Source organism: Coregonus clupeaformis, chromosome 23 (genome assembly GCF_020615455.1).
Source record: "Coregonus clupeaformis isolate EN_2021a chromosome 23, ASM2061545v1, whole genome shotgun sequence".
NCBI lineage: Eukaryota > Metazoa > Chordata > Actinopteri > Salmoniformes > Salmonidae > Coregonus > Coregonus clupeaformis.
Window position 1 is genome coordinate 2451876 of NC_059214.1, and position 24857 is coordinate 2476732.

Below are 24857 nucleotides of genomic sequence, written 5' to 3' on the forward strand. Positions count from 1 at the left end.
GGTTTCTCTGCTCGGTGGTGAGTGACAGCTTTTCTTCTGCCAGGCCAATCTCCACCAGCACAGAGCAGAACATTTCCAACTTAGGAAAGCCAGGAAGAGGGTTTGGACTGCAGGCATCCTCCTGTAAAAGAAAAGCCATATGAATGTGGTAAGTTCAAATATGTTTGTCTTTTTCAGTAACTGGTGCATTGTATTTCATTCTAGCAGACACACGGCTACTCACAAAGGCCGGAGGGTGAACAGTGGCGGTTTCGTCAGCTGGTGAGTGTGATGTGGGGCAGGACGGCATCCAGCGCACGGTCGTGTGCCTCCACATCGCTCTGGTACGCCTCGTCTGCGTCATCTGGATCAGGCTGCCCAGGTCGGAGCACCTCCTCTTCTGGACCAGGTCCATCGTTGACAATGTCCTGAAGAGAGAAGGGCCCAGATTCCCCGTGCTCTGGCTGAACAGGTACTCCAACCCGAGCAGCTCGTTGGAAGAGACATCAGCAGGGGCCCGGAAATTCTCCTCCACAGTCTCTCCGAACAGCTGCTGACAGCGAGCGTTGAGGCGATCAATCAGCGGCGCCGAATAGGTCCTGTGGTGCCGTCCTTTGCCACCAAACACGGCATCCCCGCTCCTGTCAGAGTTCCACCGTGCAATGCCACTGATCAGGTAAACCTGATAGGGCCGTGCTGCACAGTGGGGACCTGAAAATCAAAATTGAAGGTATTATACAACAGTTAGTTCCACTTTTTTCAACTAATTAGTTTGATTGGACAATGGGCATTCCATGAGTTCCTATATTGAGCGTTACTGCACGGGGACTTTTAACTACATGTATCACTCCGCTTTACAGGTGTTCTAATAAATGTTTTGTTTGTGTTGCTTGGCAAAAGTCAAGTCCGAAGTCCAGTTGCAGATCTTTTTGTGTTGGCGGAGGAAAATAAATGATTAAAAAAAGAAACAAATCATAATCTGTTGTGGCTTATTACTGTTAACTAATAAATGGCAATTGTAGAATGGTTGTATTAAAGCTATATCCAAATCACAGCTGTGATATATTCAGTACAATCGCACCCCTCTCCTGTCATTATTGCTTAATGACAGGGTCACATATTTAATTTGTTACAAGTATAGAGAATACACCTGTGTACCTGGAATCATGTTCGGCAGAGCTTTGTGGAATCCTTCCAGGCTGTTGCTTCCACGCAGACATTTGTAGTAGGGTAGGTCCACATTGTTAATGGTTGTGGTACGCGCCACCCTATACATGTTCATGTCTGGTGGATCCTGGATGCACTCCAGGTGTCGCTGCTGGCCTGCCCACATCTCATCAATGGCCTCTGTAAATACATACATACATGCATGCATACAGTGAGTTATGTTCACTTTGTATGCAACTCTATCCGTATCAATGTTGTAATAACTTTTTTGAATGAGGTCTTTTATACCAGGTGTTTTGAAAAGGCTCACTCCGCTCTCGTCCAGCCCCCGCGGGACCTTTCAGCTCCTCAATGGCCAGATGGATGAGCCGGAATGTTTCCTGAGCTCCCAGTGTGACCCTTCGCACGTGGTGTTTGAGGTGCTCCCTGGTAATGTAGAGAGGCGGACAATATCCTCATCTGACACAGTCATCAGCGTTGCCGGGTCCTTGGCTCTCATGGCCTTGATGAGCAGCTCCAGGTCTGAGCGGTTATAGGCCAGCACTCCCCCAGCTAGCGCAGACTTGAATGCAGCATACTTCGAGTGGGACTCTGTGCGTATGGCTGCATCAAACCGGTGGATCCAGTGAAAGATGTCCAGACGCACAACCATCCCGTTGTCCACCCAAGGCTGGAACAAAATCCCCAGCGCTGTTGGGCCCTGCGCACGGCAACACCCACGGTCCACGTATATAATTTTGGGACTGGTTGATTGGCCAGCCGGAACCTCTCCATGACCCCAAGGCACATCGGTTTCAGCTTCTCTGTGGACTCCTCACAGGTCAGCACAAATGAAACTATCTGGGAGTGCTCGTTTCCGATGCTGGTGAACCACTCAGCTGAGCCTCCACCCTCCCCAGACAGCTTCTTCACCACCTAAAACATGTCAAGTGTGCATAATGAGATAACCTGTTAGATTTTATTGATATGTGATTTTTCTTAATCACTTTACAACAATGTGAAAATGGGTTCAATTTAAAACTTAATAAAAAACCAAACAATACTGCAAGATGTTTTGCATGATTTACATACTTTCTTGGTGGAATCCATTTTCAGCACAGTGCCAAAAGTGGAGAGGATCTGGCTCCGGTAATCCTGCACGTTGTTGGCCTCCGCCAGCAGGGAAGGCGTGGCGCAGGAGCCGCGCGGAGGGGAGCTCTCTTGGAGGAGGTGGAGCCTGGAAAGTGTGCCTTAGTGCAGAAACGATCCCTCCAGGTTTCACGACAGTCATGAGGAGTGTGGTGTACAGGTCCTTACGCTGAAGGTACTCTTCAACGTGGTTCTCCTGTATCTGCCGCCACACCTTGACCATGGTGTTCCCTTCCGTCCGGTCCCTCAGAAGGCGCACAACAGTCCTATCCACGCCACGCCTATAAGTAGAGTCACAATCAATATGTTCAGGTGGATTTGAGTGACACTTCCAGGTCTGTCAAACGCACACATTATGTTCAGTATACTCACTTGCTGGTGAGGATGGCAGGGAACATAGCTTGGTGAGCCTCGCTAAGCTGGGACAAAATAAGCGGCATCCCACGCAAGCCACCGACCCATTGTGCCACCTTCTCCGCTTCTGGCCGCTTTTGTACATGGTCCACAGCACAGGACCTCAGTGAGCATGGTGTACCAGGTGGACACGTCACAGATGTGACGTACCTAAAGTACATATGGGGAGAAAATCTTATTTAAAAAAAGGCCAATAGCAGGATATGGCTTTCTGTGCTCTTTTTTTGTCTTGCATGTTTACATACATAGTAATAAACTAATGTAAAAACTCTAACAAAGGTGAAGTGAGTTATACCCGGTGGTGATAGCCAGACTTGTAGAGGTGCACGTTCCGTCCTCTACCCAGACACTGATCCCCTCGAGGACACTTCAGGGAGTACCTCCACACTCCAACAGGACGCCACACAAAAACACGACTCCGAAAAAACTGTTGTGGAGTTGGCGGGGCACCCTGACGTAGCCGGGAGGTTCTTCTGGGTAAAACCACATGCGGTCCGATTTCATCACCCGTCGCCTCCTGAACAGACCACTTTTGTCCTTATAGATTTGAACGGGTGTGAACAGCCCTCTTTCATTGTGGTCTTTGAGCCAGGAAATGTCTGCAGATGGGATGCCATTGGGGTTTTCCCACAGACGCACCCAACCCTCTAGCTCCACCTGCAACACACAACACATACAAAACACACTTAGTTATTACTTATTATTTTACATTACTTTGGTTAGTACAAATGAATGTCAAAACATACAACCAATTAAAAAAAAAAAAAAACCAACATGTTAAACAAATTGTTCTCCTTGACATTGTTTGCATATAATGTGAATTTTACTTACAGGGGAGTCACTCAGAGGTGATTCCGTGGGAAAAGGCTGACCCTCATGATCCTGTGCTGTGGACGGGGACTCTGTGAGTTGGCCAGGGGGCTCGGGCTGTTTGGGCCGGACAGGGGCTCGGGCTGTTTGGGCCGGACAGCGGGCTCGGACTTCTTGGGCCGGACAGCGGGTTCAAGCTTCTTGGGCCGGACAGGCGCTCGGGCTGCTTGGGCCGGACAGCGGGCTCGGGCTTCTTGGGCCGGACAGCGGGCTCGGGCTGCTTGGGCCGGACAGGGGCTCGAACTGTTTGATTGTGTCTGTGGGAATTTTCCAAACAAAGTTGTTTTGTATAATTTTTAAATTTTTTTACGGTTTCATGTCTGTTTACTCTGTAACTCCCCTACCTTCAACAGCCTGGCTTGCAGCTAACAGTTCACTGTCGTCCCCTGGCCATGATGAAGGATCACACTTGGAGGTGCTTGCCTGCGGTTGCTGGACAACAAAATTTATTGTAACTATATAGATTTTATGATGTACCAGCTTTTAATTATCAAAAGCAAACAAAAACATTTAGTGATTAAAATATCTCTAATATGAAAATAATTTACCATGCTATTCTGCTCTTCCCATTACATACAACTTACTTGCTCCTTGTCAACAATATATTTCCTGAACCGCTTCATCTGCACACTTGTGATGTGGGTCACTGGTGTGTGCAGCCACCTCCTCACAGAACTGTATGCTTTCTTTATTATCTCCTTCTCCTCCCTCACTGAATAGCTCTGGCCTGTCCTTTTGGGTGGGGTACTTGCTGTAGAGAGTCCACATCTCCTGAAAGGTGCTTTCCTCAAACCCTCTCTGACCGTAAATACACCTGTCGATGTTGGCCTCCAGGAGAATGCAGACTTGTGGGAAACTCTCTGCATATTCATTGAGGTAGTCTTTCACTCCCTGGTTCACTCTCTCTCCCTCCCTATGTTGAGTGGTCTCCTCTGATCTGTGCTTGTCAAGTATACTGCCATTTATTATAAGCATGCCATTAAAATTGTATAATAAATGCATTGCCTCCAATGGTATTAAATATAATATACTTACTACTTCAAGTAGCCCACATCGTTTTCCACAAGCCAGTGAAAAGATGCGTTTTCATACTGGCCAAATGGTATCACCAGCTTTCCCAGGCACAGCTGACGCGAAGGAGTGTGGATACCCTCCGCTCGAAGGAGCTTCACCAGCTTTCCCAGGCACAGCTGACGCGAAGGAGTGTGGATACCCTCCGCTCGAAGGAGCTTCACCAGCTTTCCCAGGCACAGCTGACGCGAAGGAGTGTGGATACCCTCCGCTCGAAGGAGCTTCTCTGCATGAGCCAAGGCTGTAGCCTGGTTCCGCAGCTCCTGTGGAGGTTTGGGAAAGAGCATCCTTTTCTCCCGATAGTAACGGGCCTCTTTTGTCGCCACCAATACGGCCTGCTGACGATATGGAGGGGCATCTGGGTTGATTACGCGGATTACTGGGCTCGCCATCTTCATTGACATACAAAACTGACAGTGACAGTAAACTCAGCAAGATCATAACAGTGGGTCTCCGAAATGGCTCGATCAAGAGAAAAACTGGACCAATTCGCACAAAACAAAAACGTTGGTTAAGGTCTCCAAGGGTCTCAGATAACTTCCACCAAATCCCAAGACAATGAATGATATACGAATAAAGTAATGAGCGAAAGTCGGGTCCAAATACGGGGCTAATGCGATTTTTTGCGAGGCAGCTAATGAGATTTTTTTTCAAGTGACGCAAGTCCTGATTGGTCTAGAGTCTACAGTGACTGTAGACTCTAGACCAAACAGAACGCGTAACTGTCTACAGTCGTTGCGCTACTGTAGACTCGACCCGTGCGAGCACGGGTCAGCACAGCCGGAGTGCAATGGCTGAGCCTCACCCTGGGTGAACCGCCTTCTTGATCACGGTATCTCCCTTGCCAGGTAAGTATGAGCTGGAGATGGCGGTGGAGGGCTAGTCATTCCAGTGCACACGTTTTTGGCTGACGGTTACCACTTGGCCCCTGATAATAACGCATCATATCGACCAGGGTTTAATTACGTTTATGAATACAGTTGTGGAGAGAGCGGTGGAAAAGCGATTAATTTTGTTTTACTTGGTTATATCACTGTCCGACTATTTTCCCGTCATACAACACGGTAGAAATGATCTTTACCTTGACGTTTTAATATCTACACGTCTGTCTGATATCACAAAAGTATGCGATGTACCAAAATGCTGAAATCACGTTCGTGCACATATAGCCAAACGAATGACACCAACTATTTCTGGTGTTTCGTAGCATTCCAGGGATTGTAGGTATATAGTCGTTTCCTGAAGCTTGTGTTCAGCGCTCAGTAAACATGTTGCAATTACACCATTGACCACTTGGTGGCATACGACCCTCAGATATGGGGAAGAGACAGTAGCCTACTTATTCATCCACAAGACAGAGTATAGGCTAGCTAGGCTACAGTAATAGTAAGTGGGAGAAAAGTTTTCCTTAGCAGTAAGAAACACTTATTTATGCTTATGCCATGCATATACTGAAATCAAAGTCAAAACAGCCTGACATATTATATGTGCTTGTTTTGACCTACCATAGCTGAATGTACTACTTATTGTTTTTCTTCATTGTTATACTGAGTATCTTAGCTGGCTGTATTTTGTGAATCGTAGGCTACTGCCCAATCTTGTGTTTCATAGTTGCAATAAAAAGTTCTGTAAGCTGATATTTTTGTGCAATGTCATTGCAAAGGGTCATACATCCAATTGTGAGTAGATCGATTCTTTTCAACCAAGAGGCAAACGCACAACCTTCAAAATCAGATGTTTTACTTTCAACACCGTTATTTCCCCGGGTAGGGTGTGCACCGTTCCAGGATGTCCTGGACTGGTGAAAATAACGGGCAAATCCAAAGAGTTCTGACAAATGCATGAATATCAACATTATGTCAACAGTTCGACATATACAGCACTTTCTTTTTGTTGTTGCAGGAACTGACTCTGATAAGAATAAGCTCAAACGGGACACTGCTAGCAAAGGAAGATCCAACTCTTTGATCCGATGAAACTGTATTTCTTTGAACAATATTAGGGGGGTGCACCGTTCCTAGAGGTACTGCAATACCAGGTCGATGCGTGGAGTGGACGGAGCAAACCCCTATTCCATCTCCCTGTTCCAAAAATCAATGTAATAAATGGTTCCCGGACAGGGAGTGGAATCGCAACGGCACCTTGCGGTTGAAGGCTCTGTTCCGAGACGGACGTCGCATACTTTGAAATCTTCCAAACTTTGCGTTGTCTTCAGTCCAGCCAGAGTCCGTCGAAGAACAGAAAGTTACCAAACCACAGAAGAAGATGAAAATATGTCGGTTTCAGCGATGGCTTTATGGGATCGCTAGCAACTTGTAAACAATTACCCATTCCTATAAGTGAGTACTATTTTATTGGTAATGTTAATTATTACACATTGGCTGTTAAGACAATTATATTATTTGAATTTGACTGTTGCCTCCCGTTTAAGTTTATTATTATAATTATTAGGTGGAGGTCACTAGCTACAGTTGTCTTCAACCTAGCCTAGCTAACGTTAGCTAGCTAGCTAGCTGCTCTGCAGTGTAAATTAGCTTGACTTGCTATAAAGTTAGAGAAACAAGTTAAGAAAAAAGTAACTATACAAAACATGTTTTATTATGACCTGAAACAATATATTTATCCTGTCTTGAATTAAAAGGTCATATTGTGAAATCTCCCAAAATAAACGCAATCTCTGAGGAGACAGGCTCTTCTCTGTCTTGCGTTACACACACTACAGTTTTCTATTCAGTAGCTGAGCACGACTCCGTGAAGATGACATACGGATTAATGCAACACGACAATATGTGTACGCTGCATAGGAGCTCTATTCAATCTGTATCGCTGGAGCGTTACAGAGTTAGGGCCCTCTACAATCCGTAGATGGAAAAGTTTTCCCAAAAACCTTCTCACTTAAATATTAGCTACAAAGTACCCTGTGCTTACCTGGCAGAATGATATCATGATTATTTACATCAATCCAGTGGGTATTTGTTTAGCAAACTCTACCATCACATCACATCTGTCAGATTTTTACTGAGGAGGAGAAGGAGGCCTTACTGACCGAGATGCATGCTTGCCATTTCGGCGTGAAGCGCATTACATTTACGTCATTTAGCAGACGCTCTTATCCAGAGCGACTTACAGTTAGTGAGTGCATACATTTTTCATACTGGCCCCCATGGGAAACGAACCCACAACCCTGGCGTTGCAAGCGCCATGCTCTACCAACTGAGCTACAGGGGACTACATTGCCAAAATGATTGGCATGATTGCCAAAATCAACCTATGCTTCTCCTGACAGGGAATTGTCAAGGAGGTGGACAGCTGGGCAAGTAAAATAGCCTTTGGTTTATCATTCACATTCTATTATATCTGAAATTATTATGATTTCAATTAATGTCATATCAGAGAGCACACAATGTTTTAATTTGTCACTTTTTGCTTAAAGGTCAGTACCCTGTCTAGCCTGCCAGAAGTTTGAGAGGGCGAAGACTGGCGCTGGAGTTGAAGCCCATCAAAGTTGTTTCACCATGGCACATGATCGGTAAGTGTCCCAATTCAAATTTTGCCCTGATAAGTTCTTTTTTAATGGTTGCTTTATTTGACCACAGCATAGTTCAATATTATAGAATGTGTGTGTATGTCAGTATCCTTACAAATATGAAAATCTGCATACTGTATGACACAGATACGGGTAAGAATAAAGTAATCTTCTCTTTAACACTGTAAATGTTAGGGGTGGACCTCATCGGACCACTTTAAATGTTAGGGGTGGACCTCATCGGACCCTTCACAAAATCCAGGAATGGGATTCACTTTACCAATTGGGTGGAGGCAATACCCATTAAGGTCAGTAAATGAGAGTACGTGCTTAACTCTAAATTCCCTTCTGTAACCCATTAAAAAGAGTGCTTGGAACCAAAAATAAAAACATGTGATACCCATCAAGGACGAGACTGGTGAGGCCACCTCCAAGGCGATGATGGACATCTTCAACCCACGGTTCACCCATGATTGACTTAGTGTTGTTGTTTGTCTATTGCTATTTTTGTATAACGTACTTTCAGATCACAGAAACCCCACCTGATGTGGTGGAAGTTGTCGAACCAGATCAGAACACCTTCGAGGACCACCATCAGGCACGGACTGAGAAGGATGTGGAGGTTTTTGACCAGGTAAAAATGATTGTCCGCTGTTAATTTATTTTCTGGCCCTCCAAGAGATATGTAAGAAATGTATTTGTAATATGAAATATAATTGCATTTATACCTGTTATCAATCAAGGTGAGACTGAACATCGACAAGGCGCAGGAGAAACAGAAGGAGAGCTACCGGAGCAGAATCAAGAAGGGGACCAAGTGCTACGACATCCGGGCTAATTACTTGGTTTGGAAGAAGGACGAAAGGAAGGCGAGACCTGGGAAACCTTGCTGCTCTTTCGCTGCTAGCTGGGGTCACCATCTGTTAAGGTGAATATAAAACATCTCAGATAATAACTATTTGCATTTGCACACAAAATAACCTGAAGCTAGTTTTAGTTTCCCTAACACTGATATTTTCCTAGGGTTACCTCGGGGAAGCCAACAATCTTCTCCAGTTGGAGCAGTTGGACGGTCGACCACTGAAAGCCCTACACCTCGGTGAAGCCCAATAAACAAAGTATGTTAAGCTTTGGTTGACATTTGAGAAAGCAAGAAATTGTAATTATGCTGAGCTTATAAAAATGTACCTCTTCAATTTACCTCTCCAAATGACTTTAGGACCATCGACTGTCCAGGAGGTATCCCATCCACCAGAATCAGTGAGTTCGGATCAGTCTGATTCTCTGTGCTCTAAGTCGGAGGGGGACCAGCTTGAGGTAGGCTATACCTTCCAAAAGTGTTGAAAAGTACATATCTCACATTTATAACACTGTACTAATCCATCAAATCTTCTCACAGTATAGTGTAACCTGTGTGTTTGCTTGTTTACGTCTCGGTCTCCTACCCTGTTCCCTTTAACTCTGCTCCTGTTCTCCAGGACCAAGGGGTTCTGCCCAACACCCAGACGTGGATCCACCTGATGTCCTCCATTACCAACCACCCTCCAACTTTTCATTACATCATCTACAGCTACTGTTATTGTAATGTTGTTATTATCTGCTAAGAAAGTTGTCTTGCCCTATCATACTGGGCACATAATATGTGAGATACACAGATTAACTAAAAACACTAGCACTGCAAACACTCGGAACAAAGAGAGCAGCAGTGCCTGGACTTCTGCAGTCTCCCTCTTCAAGTCCCCCTTCCGAGACTGGCTGCCTGTTGAGAACAAATGACAGGCAGAACCTCCCACCCACACAGCAACCACCTACTCAAAATTCCACACCAGAATTCAGTATTTTAGTCTATGATTGCCATGTGAGTGTACATAAAAATCTGTGAAAATAAATTGACACAACTGTACCAAAAATATCAACATTTATGTATTAAAATCTTAAATATTGCTAGGTTGGTTTTCACAGCTGTTTCACAAGGTGTTGATTATTTTAAGTTGTAAGGTATCCTTTGATGGTATTTATTTGTTCAACATTATTCATTGTTGTATTCCTAGGACCTACAATAGAGACATATATATTCAACCACTAGGGTGTACTAATGAGCTATGCGAGATAGAAAAAAGAGAATAATAATAGAGGACTACTGAAATTATATTATTTCAGTGCAGATAAGGGACGGGCAGGTTAAAATAAAAACATGACAGCCAGACAAGCCAGTGTATGAATCAAACGAATTTGCAAATGAATGGAGTAAAGCAGATTACACGTTTTATTTGCCATTTCCGAAACGTAGCAATGTTTAAGACATGGATTTCATTTTGTAATGTTAACTAAAGTAGTTTGAAGTAATGTTTTCATTTTATTAGCTAAACAAAACTTGTTTAAACAGCGAAATTGTCGCGGAAATCAGCCTTGTTTGCAGAGTAATGATGAAAATAACATAATTTAGGCTGTAATGATCTCCAAAATTCTAATCATTAGGTCATCACACCGTTGATATAGCAACGGACGCTAATAGTTTATCGAATCCCATTGTGACGCAGAGGGGGACACATTTTGGCCAGGGGGACATTAATTCTGACTATTGAGGAAGTGTATACTGGCTATGGCGTCTCAAAATGGGTAAACAGTACTATTGCCGCTTTTGTTCTCGTTATTCAAGCAAAGGTATTTTAAGGGAGTATGCGAGCACACTCGTTTGGTTCACTAGGCACCGGCCTTTAGGGCCTCCAAAACGCTAGGACCGGCCCTGAAATCACAAATAGGCCCAGGCCCATATATTATCAGCACATTATTGGCATTAAAACCAGTGCTACAATAACAAATCACAGACATTCGGGCAATTCAGAAGAGAAAATGAATCAAATCAATTCAAATGTAATTAGTCACATACACGTTTAGCTGATGAAATTGCGGGTGTAGCGAAATGCTTGTGCGTCTACCTCCGACAGTGCAGTAATATCTAACAAGTAATATCTAACAATTTCACAACATATACCCAATACACACAAATCTAAGTAAGGAATGGAATTAAGAATATATACATATATGGACGAGCAATGACAGAGCGGCATGGACTAAAATACAGTAGAATATTATAGAATAGAATACAGTATATACATATGAGATGAGTAATGCAAGATATGTAAACATTAATGTGACTAGTGTTCCATTTCTTAAAGTGGCCAGTGATTTCTATAGGCAGCAGCAGCCTCTAATGCGCTAGTGATGGCTATTTAACAGTCTGATGGCCTTGAGATAGAAGCTGTTTTTCAGTCTCTCGGTCCTAGCTTTGATGCACCTGTACTGACCTCGCCTTCTGGATGATAGCGGGGTGAACAGGCCGTGGCTCAGGTGGTTGATGTCCTTGATGATCTTTTGGCTTTCCTGTGACATCGGGTGCTGTAGGTGTCCTGGAGGGCGGGTAGTTTGCCCCCGATAATGCGTTCGGCAGACCGCACCACCCACTGGAGAGCCCTGCGGTTGCGGGCGGTGCAGTTGCCGTACCAGGCAGTGATACTGCCCTACAGGATGCTCTCAATGGTGCATCTGTAAAAGTTTGTGTGGGTTTTGGGTGCCAAGCCAAATTTATTCAGCCTCCTGAGGTTGAAGAGGCTCTGTTGTGCCTTCTTCACCACACTGTCTGTGTGGGTGGACCATTTCAGTTTGTCAGTGATGTGTACGCCAAGGAACTTGAAGCTTTCCACCTTCTCCACTGCGGTCCCGTCGATGTGGATAGGGGGGTGCACCCTCTGCTGTTTCCTGAAGTCCACGATCATCTCCTTTGTTTAGTTGACATTGAGTGAGAGGTTATTTTCCTGGCACCACACTCCAAGAGCCCTCACCTCCTCCTGTAGGCTGTCTCGTCATTGTTGGTAATCAAGCCTACTACTGTTGTGTCGTCTGCAAACTTGATGATTGAGTTGGAGGCGTGCTTGGCCACGCAGTCATGGGTGAACAGGGGAGTACAGGGAGGGGGCTGAGCACGCACACTTGTGGGGCCCCAGTGTTGAGGATCAGCAAAGTGGAGGTGTTGTTTCCTACCTTCACCACCTGGGGCGTGCCCGTCAGGAAGTCCAGGACCCAGTTGCACAGGGCGGGGTTCAGACCCAGGGCCTCAAGCTTAATGATGAGCTTGGAGGGTACTATGGTGTTGAATGCTGAGCTATAGTCAATGAACAGCATTCTTACATAGGTATTCCTCTTGTCCAGATGGGATAGGGCAGTGTGCAGTGTGATGGCGATTGCATCGTCTGTGGATCTATTGGGGTGGTAAACAAATTGAAGTGGGTCGAGGGTGACAGGTAAGGTAGAGGTGATATGATCCTTGACTAGTCTCTCAAAGCACTTCATGGTGCTTTGATATCGATAATTCTGAAACCATTCATCAGATGAAGAAGTAAAGCTAAAGTAGAGGCAAATGCAGACAAACCTCACTTAACTCAACTAACTTATGTCACAAAATTTCACTCACTGTTTTTGGACACCAAGATCAGGGGAGAGCGCGAACGCAGTCCCCACTACCAGAAATTATGCAATCGAGATTTCCACATTTGGGAAGCTCGCACGGGTCGAGTCTACAGTAGCGCAACGACTGTAGACAGTTACGCGTTCTGTTTGGTCTAGAGTCTACAGTCACTGTAGACTCTAGACCAATCAGAACGCGTAACTGTTTACAGTCGCTTGCGTCACTTGAAAAAAATCTCATTAGCAGCCTCGCAAAATCGCATTAGCCCCGTATTTGGACCCGACTTTCGCTCATTACTTTATTCGTATATCATTCATTGTCTTGGGATTTGGTGGAAGTTATCTGAGACCCTTGGAGACCTTAACCAACGTTTTTGTTTTGTGCGAATTGGTCTAGTTTTTCTCTTGATCGAGCCATTTCGGAGACCCACTGTTACGATCTTGCTGAGTTTACTGTCACTGTCAGTTTTGTATGTCAATGAAGATGGCGAGCCCAGTAATCCGCGTAATCAACCCAGATGCCCCTCCATATCGTCAGCAGGCCGTATTGGTGGCGACAAAAGAGGCCCGTTACTATCGGGAGAAAAGGATGCTCTTTCCCAAACCTCCACAGGAGCTGCGGAACCAGGCTACAGCCTTGGCTCATGCAGAGAAGCTCCTTCGAGCGGAGGGTATCCACACTCCTTCGCGTCAGCTGTGCCTGGGAAAGCTGGTGAAGCTCCTTCGAGCGGAGGGTATCCACACTCCTTCGCGTCAGCTGTGCCTGGGAAAGCTGGTGATACCATTTGGCCAGTATGAAAACGCATCTTTTCACTGGCTTGTGGAAAACGATGTGGGCTACTTGAAGTAGTAAGTATATTATATTTAATACCATTGGAGGCAATGCATTTATTATACAATTTTAATGGCATGCTTATAATAAATGGCAGTATACTTGACAAGCACAGATCAGAGGAGACCACTCAACATAGGGAGGGAGAGAGAGTGAACCAGGGAGTGAAAGACTACCTCAATGAATATGCAGAGAGTTTCCCACAAGTCTGCATTCTCCTGGAGGCCAACATCGACAGGTGTATTTACGGTCAGAGAGGGTTTGAGGAAAGCACCTTTCAGGAGATGTGGACTCTCTACAGCAAGTACCCCACCCAAAAGGACAGGCCAGAGCTATTCAGTGAGGAGGAGAAGGAGATAATAAAGAAAGCATACAGTTCTGTGAGGAGGTGGCTGCACACACCAGTGACCCACATCACAAGTGTGCAGATGAAGCGGTTCAGGAAATATATTGTTGACAAGGAGCAAGTAAGTTGTATGTAATGGGAAGAGCAGAATAGCATGGTAAATTATTTTCATATTAGAGATATTTTAATCACTAAATGTTTTTGTTTGCTTTTGATAATTAAAAGCTGGTACATCATAAAATCTATATAGTTACAATAAATTTTGTTGTCCAGCAACCGCAGGCAAGCACCTCCAAGTGTGATCCTTCATCATGGCCAGGGGACGACAGTGAACTGTTAGCTGCAAGCCAGGCTGTTGAAGGTAGGGGAGTTACAGAGTAAACAGACATGAAACCGTAAAAAATTTAAAAATTATACAAAACAACTTTGTTTGGAAAATTCCCACAGACACAATCAAACAGTTCGAGCCCCCTGTCCGGCCCAAGCAGCCCGAGCCCCTGTCCGGCCCAAGAAGCCCGAGCCCCCTGTCCGGCCCAAGCAGCCCGAGCCCGCTGTCCGGCCCAAGAAGCCCGAGCCCGCTGTCCGGCCCAAGCAGCCCGAGCCCGCTGTCCGGCCCAAGAAGCCCGAGCCCGCTGTCCGGCCCAAGCAGCCCGAGCCGCCTGTCCGGCCCAAGAAGCTTGAACCCGCTGTCCGGCCCAAGAAGCCCGAGCCCGCTGTCCGGCCCAAACAGCCCGAGCCCCCTGTCCGGCCCAAACAGCCCGAGCCCCTGGCCAACTCACAGAGTCCCCGTCCACAGCACAGGATCATGAGGGTCAGCCTTTTCCCACGGAATCACCTCTGAGTGACTCCCCTGTAAGTAAAATTCACATTATATGCAAACAATGTCAAGGAGAACAATTTGTTTAACATGTTGTTTTTTTTTTTTTTTAATTGGTTGTATGTTTTGACATTCATTTGTACTAACCAAAGTAATGTAAAATAATAAGTAATAACTAAGTGTGTTTTGTATGTGTTGTGTGTTGCAGGTGGAGCTAGAGGGTTGGGTGCGTCTGTGGGAAAACCCCAATGGCATCCCATCTGCAGACATTTCCTGGCTCAAAGACCACAATGAAAGAGGGCTGTTCACACCCGTTCAAATCTATAAGGACAAAAGTGGTCTGTTCAGGAGGCGACGGGTGATGAAATCGGACCGCATGTGGTTTTACCCAGAAGAACCTCCCGGCTACGTCAGGGGTGCCCCGCCAACTCCACAACAGTTTTTTCGGAGTCGTGTTTTTGTGTGGCGTCCTGTTGGAGTGTGGAGGTACTCCCTGAAGTGTCCTCGAGGGATCAGTGTCTGGGTAGAGGACGGAACGTGCACCTCTACAAGTCTGGCTATCACCACCGGGTATAACTCACTTCACCTTTGTTAGAGTTTTTACATTAGTTTATTACTATGTATGTAAACATGCAAGACAAAAAAAGAGCACAGAAAGCCATATCCTGCTATTGGCCTTTTTTTAAATAAGATTTTCTCCCCATATGTACTTTTAGGTACGTCACATCTGTGACGTGTCCACCTGGTACACCATGCTCACTGAGGTCCTGTGCTGTGGACCATGTACAAAAGCGGCCAGAAGCGGAGAAGGTGGCACAATGGGTCGGTGGCTTGCGTGGGATGCCGCTATTTTGTCCCAGCTTAGCGAGGCTCACCAAGCTATGTTCCCTGCCATCCTCACCAGCAAGTGAGTATACTGAACATAATGTGTGCGTTTGACAGACCTGGAAGTGTCACTCAAATCCACCTGAACATATTGATTGTGACTCTACTTATAGGCGTGGCGTGGATAGGACTGTTGTGCGCCTTCTGAGGGACCGGACGGAAGGGAACACCATGGTCAAGGTGTGGCGGCAGATACAGGAGAACCACGTTGAAGAGTACCTTCAGCGTAAGGACCTGTACACCACACTCCTCATGACTGTCGTGAAACCTGGAGGGATCGTTTCTGCACTAAGGCACACTTTCCAGGCTCCACCTCCTCCAAGAGAGCTCCCCCTCCGCGCGGCTCCTGCGCCACGCCTTCCTGCTGGCGGAGGCCAACAACGTGCAGGATTACCGGAGCCAGATCCTCTCCACTTTTGGCACTGTGCTGAAAATGGATTCCACCAAGAAAGTATGTAAATCATGCAAAACATCTTGCAGTATTGTTTGGTTTTTTATTAAGTTTTAAATTGAACCCATTTTCACATTGTTGTAAAGTGATTAAGAAAAATCACATATCAATAAAATCTAACAGGTTATCTCATTATGCACACTTGACATGTTTTAGGTGGTGAAGAAGCTGTCTGGGGAGGGTGGAGGCTCAGCTGAGTGGTTCACCAGCATCGGAAACGAGCACTCCCAGATAGTTTCATTTGTGCTGACCTGTGAGGAGTCCACAGAGAAGCTGAAACCGATGTGCCTTGGGGTCATGGAGAGGTTCCGGCTGGCCAATCAACCAGTCCCAAAAATTATATACGTGGACCGTGGGTGTTGCCGTGCGCAGGGCCCAACAGCGCTGGGGATTTTGTTCCAGCCTTGGGTGGACAACGGGATGGTTGTGCGTCTGGACATCTTTCACTGGATCCACCGGTTTGATGCAGCCATACGCACAGAGTCCCACTCAAGTATGCTGCATTCAAGTCTGCGCTAGCTGGGGGAGTGCTGGCCTATAACCGCTCAGACCTGGAGCTGCTCATCAAGGCCATGAGAGCCAAGGACCCGGCAACGCTGATGACTGTGTCAGATGAGGATATTGTCCGCCTCTACATTACCAGGGAGCACCTCAAACACCACGTGCGAAGGGTCACACTGGGAGCTCAGGAAACATTCCGGCTCATCCATCTGGCCATTGAGGAGCTGAAAGGTCCCCGCAGGGCTGGACGAGAGCGGAGTGAGCCTTTTCAAAACACCTGGTATAAAAGACCTCATTCAAAAAAGTTATTACAACATTGATACGGATAGAGTTGCATACAAAGTGAACATAACTCACTGTATGCATGCATGTATGTATGTATTTACAGAGGCCATTGATGAGATGTGGGCAGGCCAGCAGCGACACCTGGAGTGCATCCAGGATCCACCAGACATGAACATGTATAGGGTGGCGCGTACCACAACCATTAACAATGTGGACCTACCCTACTACAAATGTCTGCGTGGAAGCAACAGCCTGGAAGGATTCCACAAAGCTCTGCCGAACATGATTCCAGGTACACAGGTGTATTCTCTATACTTGTAACAAATTAAATATGTGACCCTGTCATTAAGCAATAATGACAGGAGAGGGGAGTGCGATTGTACTGAATATATCACAGCTGTGATTTGGATATAGCTTTAATACAACCATTCTACAATTGCCATTTATTAGTTAACAGTAATAAGCCACAACAGATTATGATTTGTTTCTTTTTTTAATCATTTATTTTCCTCCGCCAACACAAAAAGATCTGCAACTGGACTTCGGACTTGACTTTTGCCAAGCAACACAAACAAAACATTTATTAGAACACCTGTAAAGCGGAGTGATACATGTAGTTAAAAGTCCCCGTGCAGTAACGCTCAATATAGGAACTCATGGAATGCCCATTGTCCAATCAAACTAATTAGTTGAAAAAGTGGAACTAACTGTTGTATAATACCTTCAATTTTGATTTTCAGGTCCCCACTGTGCAGCACGGCCCTATCAGGTTTACCTGATCAGTGGCATTGCACGGTGGAACTCTGACAGGAGCGGGGATGCCGTGTTTGGTGGCAAAGGACGGCACCACAGGACCTATTCGGCGCCGCTGATTGATCGCCTCAACGCTCGCTGTCAGCAGCTGTTCGGAGAGACTGTGGAGGAGAATTTCCGGGCCCCTGCTGATGTCTCTTCCAACGAGCTGCTCGGGTTGGAGTACCTGTTCAGCCAGAGCACGGGGGAATCTGGGCCCTTCTCTCTTCAGGACATTGTCAACGATGGACCTGGTCCAGAAGAGGAGGTGCTCCGACCTGGGCAGCCTGATCCAGATGACGCAGACGAGGCGTACCAGAGCGATGTGGAGGCACACGACCGTGCGCTGGATGCCGTCCTGCCCCACATCACACTCACCAGCGACGAAACCGCCACTGTTCACCCTCCGGCCTTTGTGAGTAGCCGTGTGTCTGCTAGAATGAAATACAATGCACCAGTTACTGAAAAAGACAACATATTTGAACTTACCACATTCATATGGCTTTTTCTTTTACAGGAGGATGCCTGCAGTCCAAACCCTCTTCCTGGCTTTCCTAAGTTGGAAATGTTCTGCTCTGTGCTGGTGGAGATTGGCCTGGCAGAAGAAAAGCTGTCACTCACCACCGAGCAGAGAAACCAGGTCCTTAAAGCCTGGAATGCCGTGGAGGAGCATGACAAGCAGCCACAAAAGTTCAACCAGTTGTACAGAACACACTGGGGCAACACCCTCTACTGCCGCACAAAAAGGGACGATCTTGTTGACGCTGCTCTGATACAGAGGGTAAAGATGGCCAAGCGCTACGCACCAGCGCAACAGGACATCAGTGCTCAGCACAACAGGCTGATGTACACGCTGGTGAAACTGTTGTGGTTGCGCTCACCTCAAGGCTCTCGCAACAGTCCTGAGAAGAGAACCCTCTTGAAGGCGTCTGAGCGAGTCCAGCACCGGATTTTAGTGGAGGATCCAGTCCTGTGCAAAGCAGGCATTCCTCTACCCAAGATTAACAGCAAGACTGTGCAGGACTTTATCCGTCGCCAAGAGAGGCTCCTCAACTTGCACGCCACAAAACAGCCCTCCACCATCACTAAGACCACCTCCATCTCATCTGCAGACCTTCCACCAGCACCACATCAGCCTGCAGTCCTCCCTCCACCAGACTACCCCCTGATGGAATATGTGCCCACACCCAGCACAGCAGGGACCAAGGTGTTAAAGGGAAGGACAGATATGATGGCACCACTCTCCCGGCCTCAGCCACCGATGCCACATTTGCTACTGCCACCACCAGTGAGAAAACCCAACGCCCCCTCTACCATCAACAGACCTGGAACAAAAATCCCCAGCGCTGTTGGGCCCTGCGCACGGCAACACCCACGGTCCACGTATATAATTTTTGGGACTGGTTGATTGGCCAGCCGGAACCTCTCCATGACCCCAAGGCACATCGGTTTCAGCTTCTCTGTGGACTCCTCACAGGTCAGCACAAATGAAACTATCTGGGAGTGCTCGTTTCCGATGCTGGTGAACCACTCAGCTGAGCCTCCACCCTCCCCAGACAGCTTCTTCACCACCTAAAACATGTCAAGTGTGCATAATGAGATAACCTGTTAGATTTTATTGATATGTGATTTTTCTTAATCACTTTACAACAATGTGAAAATGGGTTCAATTTAAAACTTAATAAAAAACCAAACAATACTGCAAGATGTTTTGCATGATTTACATACTTTCTTGGTGGAATCCATTTTCAGCACAGTGCCAAAAGTGGAGAGGATCTGGCTCCGGTAATCCTGCACGTTGTTGGCCTCCGCCAGCAGGAAGGCGTGGCGCAGGAGCCGCGCGGAGGGGAGCTCTCTTGGAGGAGGTGGAGCCTGGAAAGTGTGCCTTAGTGCAGAAACGATCCCTCCAGGTTTCACGACAGTCATGAGGAGTGTGGTGTACAGGTCCTTACGCTGAAGGTACTCTTCAACGTGGTTCTCCTGTATCTGCCGCCACACCTTGACCATGGTGTTCCCTTCCGTCCGGTCCCTCAGAAGGCGCACAACAGTCCTATCCACGCCACGCCTATAAGTAGAGTCACAATCAATATGTTCAGGTGGATTTGAGTGACACTTCCAGGTCTGTCAAACGCACACATTATGTTCAGTATACTCACTTGCTGGTGAGGATGGCAGGGAACATAGCTTGGTGAGCCTCGCTAAGCTGGGACAAAATAGCGGCATCCCACGCAAGCCACCGACCCATTGTGCCACCTTCTCCGCTTCTGGCCGCTTTTGTACATGGTCCACAGCACAGGACCTCAGTGAGCATGGTGTACCAGGTGGACACGTCACAGATGTGACGTACCTAAAGTACATATGGGGAGAAAATCTTATTTAAAAAAAGGCCAATAGCAGGATATGGCTTTCTGTGCTCTTTTTTTGTCTTGCATGTTTACATACATAGTAATAAACTAATGTAAAAACTCTAACAAAGGTGAAGTGAGTTATACCCGGTGGTGATAGCCAGACTTGTAGAGGTGCACGTTCCGTCCTCTACCCAGACACTGATCCCCTCGAGGACACTTCAGGAGTACCTCCACACTCCAACAGGACGCCACACAAAAACACGACTCCGAAAAAACTGTTGTGGAGTTGGCGGGGCACCCTGACGTAGCCGGGAGGTTCTTCTGGGTAAAACCACATGCGGTCCGATTTCATCACCCGTCGCCTCCTGAACAGACCACTTTTGTCCTTATAGATTTGAACGGGTGTGAACAGCCCTCTTTCATTGTGGTCTTTGAGCCAGGAAATGTCTGCAGATGGGATGCCATTGGGGTTTTCCCACAGACGCACCCAACCCTCTAGCTCCACCTGCAACACACAACACATACAAAACACACTTAGTTATTACTTATTATTTTACATTACTTTGGTTAGTACAAATGAATGTCAAAACATACAACCAATTAAAAAAAAAAAAACCAACATGTTAAACAAATTGTTCTCCTTGACATTGTTTGCATATAATGTGAATTTTACTTACAGGGGAGTCACTCAGAGGTGATTCCGTGGGAAAAGGCTGACCCTCATGATCCTGTGCTGTGGACGGGGACTCTGTGAGTTGGCCAGGGGGCTCGGGCTGTTTGGGCCGGACAGGGGGCTCGGGCTGTTTGGGCCGGACAGCGGGCTCGGGCTTCTTGGGCCGGACAGCGGGTTCAAGCTTCTTGGGCCGGACAGGCGGCTCGGGCTGCTTGGGCCGGACAGCGGGCTCGGGCTTCTTGGGCCGGACAGCGGGCTCGGGCTGCTTGGGCCGGACAGGGGGCTCGAACTGTTTGATTGTGTCTGTGGGAATTTTCCAAACAAAGTTGTTTTGTATAATTTTTAAATTTTTTACGGTTTCATGTCTGTTTACTCTGTAACTCCCCTACCTTCAACAGCCTGGCTTGCAGCTAACAGTTCACTGTCGTCCCCTGGCCATGATGAAGGATCACACTTGGAGGTGCTTGCCTGCGGTTGCTGGACAACAAAATTTATTGTAACTATATAGATTTTATGATGTACCAGCTTTTAATTATCAAAAGCAAACAAAAACATTTAGTGATTAAAATATCTCTAATATGAAAATAATTTACCATGCTATTCTGCTCTTCCCATTACATACAACTTACTTGCTCCTTGTCAACAATATATTTCCTGAACCGCTTCATCTGCACACTTGTGATGTGGGTCACTGGTGTGTGCAGCCACCTCCTCACAGAACTGTATGCTTTCTTTATTATCTCCTTCTCCTCCTCACTGAATAGCTCTGGCCTGTCCTTTTGGGTGGGGTACTTGCTGTAGAGAGTCCACATCTCCTGAAAGGTGCTTTCCTCAAACCCTCTCTGACCGTAAATACACCTGTCGATGTTGGCCTCCAGGAGAATGCAGACTTGTGGGAAACTCTCTGCATATTCATTGAGGTAGTCTTTCACTCCCCTGGTTCACTCTCTCTCCCTCCCTATGTTGAGTGGTCTCCTCTGATCTGTGCTTGTCAAGTATACTGCCATTTATTATAAGCATGCCATTAAAATTGTATAATAAATGCATTGCCTCCAATGGTATTAAATATAATATACTTACTACTTCAAGTAGCCCACATCGTTTTCCACAAGCCAGTGAAAAGATGCGTTTTCATACTGGCCAAATGGTATCACCAGCTTTCCCAGGCACAGCTGACGCGAAGGAGTGTGGATACCCTCCGCTCGAAGGAGCTTCACCAGCTTTCCCAGGCACAGCTGACGCGAAGGAGTGTGGATACCCTCCGCTCGAAGGAGCTTCACCAGCTTTCCCAGGCACAGCTGACGCGAAGGAGTGTGGATACCCTCCGCTCGAAGGAGCTTCTCTGCATGAGCCAAGGCTGTAGCCTGGTTCCGCAGCTCCTGTGGAGGTTTGGGAAAGAGCATCCTTTTCTCCCGATAGTAACGGGCCTCTTTTGTCGCCACCAATACGGCCTGCTGACGATATGGAGGGGCATCTGGGTTGATTACGCGGATTACTGGGCTCGCCATCTTCATTGACATACAAAACTGACAGTGACAGTAAACTCAGCAAGATCATAACAGTGGGTCTCCGAAATGGCTCGATCAAGAGAAAAACTGGACCAATTCGCACAAAACAAAAACGTTGGTTAAGGTCTCCAAGGGTCTCAGATAACTTCCACCAAATCCCAAGACAATGAATGATATACGAATAAAGTAATGAGCGAAAGTCGGGTCCAAATACGGGGCTAATGCGATTTTTGCGAGGCTGCTAATGAGATTTTTTTTCAAGTGACGCAAGGCGTTCTGATTGGTCTAGAGTCTACAGTGACTGTAGACTCTAGACCAAACAGAACGCGTAACTGTCTACAGTCGTTGCGCTACTGTAGACTCGACCCGTGCGAGCTTCCCAAATGTGGAAATCTCGATTGCATAATTTCTGGTAGTGGGGGACTGCGTTCGCGCTCTCCCCTGATCTTGGTGTCCAAAAACAGTGAGTGAAATTTTGTGACATAAGTTAGTTGAGTTAAGTGAGGTTTGTCTGCATTTGCCTCTACTTTAGCTTTACTTCTTCATCTGATGAATGGTTTCAGAATTATCGATATCAAAGCACCATGAAGTGCTTTGAGAGACTAGTCAAGGATCATATCACCTCTACCTTACCTGTCACCCTCGACCCACTTCAATTTGTTTACCACCCCAATAGATCCACAGACGATGCAATCGCCATCACACTGCACACTGCCCTATCCCATCTGGACAAGAGGAATACCTATGTAAGAATGCTGTTCATTGACTATAGCTCAGCATTCAACACCATAGTACCCTCCAAGCTCATCATTAAGCTTGAGGCCCTGGGTCTGAACCCCGCCCTGTGCAACTGGGTCCTGGACTTCCTGACGGGCCGCCCCCAGGTGGTGAAGGTAGGAAACAACACCTCCACTTTGCTGATCCTCAACACTGGGGCCCCACAAGTGTGCGTGCTCAGCCCCCCTCCTGTACTCCCTGTTCACCCATGACTGCGTGGCCAAGCACGCCTCCAACTCAATCATCAAGTTTGCAGACGACACAACAGTAGTAGGCTTGATTACCAACAATGACGAGACAGCCTACAGGAGGAGGTGAGGGCTCTTGGAGTGTGGTGCCAGGAAAATAACCTCTCACTCAATGTCAACTAAACAAAGGAGATGATCGTGGACTTCAGGAAACAGCAGAGGGTGCACCCCCCCTATCCACATCGACGGGACCGCAGTGGAGAAGGTGGAAAGCTTCAAGTTCCTTGGCGTACACATCACTGACAAACTGAAATGGTCCACCCACACAGACAGTGTGGTGAAGAAGGCACAACAGAGCCTCTTCAACCTCAGGAGGCTGAATAAATTTGGCTTGGCACCCAAAACCCACACAAACTTTTACAGATGCACCATTGAGAGCATCCTGTAGGGCAGTATCACTGCCTGGTACGGCAACTGCACCGCCCGCAACCGCAGGGCTCTCCAGTGGGTGGTGCGGTCTGCCGAACGCATTATCGGGGGCAAACTACCCGCCCTCCAGGACACCTACAGCACCCGATGTCACAGGAAAGCCAAAAAGATCATCAAGGACATCAACCACCTGAGCCACGGCCTGTTCACCCCGCTATCATCCAGAAGGCGAGGTCAGTACAGGTGCATCAAAGCTAGGACCGAGAGACTGAAAAACAGCTTCTATCTCAAGGCCATCAGACTGTTAAATAGCCATCACTAGCGCATTAGAGGCTGCTGCTGCCTATAGAAATCACTGGCCACTTTAAGAAATGGAACACTAGTCACATTAATGTTTACATATCTTGCATTACTCATCTCATATGTATATACTGTATTCTATTCTATAATATTCTACTGTATTTTAGTCCATGCCGCTCTGTCATTGCTCGTCCATATATGTATATATTCTTAATTCCATTCCTTACTTAGATTTGTGTGTATTGGGTATATGTTGTGAAATTGTTAGATATTACTTGTTAGATATTACTGCACTGTCGGAGGTAGACGCACAAGCATTTCGCTACACCCGCAATTTCATCAGCTAAACGTGTATGTGACTAATTACATTTGAATTGATTTGATTCATTTTCTCTTCTGAATTGCCCGAATGTCTGTGATTTGTTATTGTAGCACTGGTTTTAATGCCAATAATGTGCTGATAATATATGGGCCTGGGCCTATTTGTGATTTCAGGGCCGGTCCTAGCGTTTTGGAGGCCCTAAAGGCCGGTGCCTAGTGAACCAAACGAGTGTGCTCGCATACTCCCCTTAAAATACCTTTGCTTGAATAACGAGAACAAAAGCGGCAATAGTACTGTTTACCCATTTTGAGACGCCATAGCCAGTATACACTTCCTCAATAGTCAGAATTAATGTCCCCCTGGCCAAAATGTGTCCCCCTCTGCGTCACAATGGGATTCGATAAACTATTAGCGTCCGTTGCTATATCAACGGTGTGATGACCTAATGATTAGAATTTTGGAGATCATTACAGCCTAAATTATGTTATTTTCATCATTACTCTGCAAACAAGGCTGATTTCCGCGACAATTTCGCTGTTTAAACAAGTTTTGTTTAGCTAATAAAATGAAAACATTACTTCAAACTACTTTAGTTAACATTACAAAATGAAATCCATGTCTTAAACATTGCTACGTTTCGGAAATGGCAAATAAAACGTGTAATCTGCTTTACTCCATTCATTTGCAAATTCGTTTGATTCATACACTGGCTTGTCTGGCTGTCATGTTTTTATTTTAACCTGCCCGTCCCTTATCTGCACTGAAATAATATAATTTCAGTAGT

The 24857-nt window shown here is 46.4% G+C and overlaps 1 protein-coding gene, 5 long non-coding RNA genes and 4 pseudogenes across 6 annotated transcripts; 5 read left to right on the forward strand and 5 right to left on the reverse strand.

Annotated features, from left to right (window-relative positions):
* Window positions 1-1486: 1486 nt before the first annotated feature.
* On the reverse strand, window positions 1487-21479 carry LOC121536140. Its single transcript, XM_045206394.1, has 9 exons — window positions 21179-21479; window positions 20939-21026; window positions 20554-20852; window positions 20175-20381; window positions 20021-20104; window positions 19685-19875; window positions 19257-19593; window positions 18865-19100; window positions 1487-1826 (listed from the first exon to the last, which is right to left on the reverse strand). Exons 1-9 carry the CDS (start codon window positions 21359-21361, stop codon window positions 1487-1489), a joined length of 1965 nt encoding a protein of 654 aa, XP_045062329.1. The 5' UTR covers window positions 21362-21479.
* Window positions 3792-4260, reverse strand: LOC123481724. The gene is made up of 3 exons (XR_006657247.1): window positions 4143-4260; window positions 3903-3990; window positions 3792-3815 (listed from the first exon to the last, which is right to left on the reverse strand). It is a non-coding gene; the product is annotated as an uncharacterized LOC123481724 (long non-coding RNA).
* Window positions 5305-5485, reverse strand: LOC123481777 (annotated as a pseudogene).
* Window positions 6523-8461, forward strand: LOC123481721. The gene is made up of 3 exons (XR_006657244.1): window positions 6523-6968; window positions 7916-8158; window positions 8351-8461. It is a non-coding gene; the product is annotated as an uncharacterized LOC123481721 (long non-coding RNA).
* Window positions 6631-6753, reverse strand: LOC123481779 (annotated as a pseudogene).
* LOC123481723 lies at window positions 8743-9192 on the forward strand. The gene is made up of 3 exons (XR_006657246.1): window positions 8743-8789; window positions 8899-9083; window positions 9179-9192. It is a non-coding gene; the product is annotated as an uncharacterized LOC123481723 (long non-coding RNA).
* LOC123481722 lies at window positions 9188-9674 on the forward strand. Its single transcript, XR_006657245.1, has 3 exons — window positions 9188-9273; window positions 9375-9472; window positions 9634-9674. It is a non-coding gene; the product is annotated as an uncharacterized LOC123481722 (long non-coding RNA).
* LOC123481778 lies at window positions 12647-12825 on the reverse strand (annotated as a pseudogene).
* On the forward strand, window positions 12880-14558 carry LOC121536925. Its single transcript, XR_006657243.1, has 3 exons — window positions 12880-13468; window positions 14071-14158; window positions 14245-14558. It is a non-coding gene; the product is annotated as an uncharacterized LOC121536925 (long non-coding RNA).
* An 895-nt stretch (window positions 21480-22374) lies between the features above and the next one.
* On the forward strand, window positions 22375-22501 carry LOC121537178 (annotated as a pseudogene).
* The last annotated feature ends 2356 nt before the right edge of the window (window positions 22502-24857 follow it).

Excerpts from the sequence above, each read along its gene's own strand:
- LOC121536140 (XM_045206394.1), bottom strand. The coding sequence starts at position 21,361 with ATGTGGACTCTCTACAGCAAGTACCCCACCCAAAAGGACAGGCCAGAG. Across the intron at positions 20,382-20,553 it reads CACCTCTGAGTGACTCCCCT|GTGGAGCTAGAGGGTTGGGT; the intron begins GTAAGTAAAATT and ends TGTGTGTTGCAG. Across the intron at positions 20,105-20,174 it reads AACCTCCCGGCTACGTCAGG|GTACTCCTGAAGTGTCCTCG; the intron begins GTGCCCCGCCAA and ends TGGAGTGTGGAG.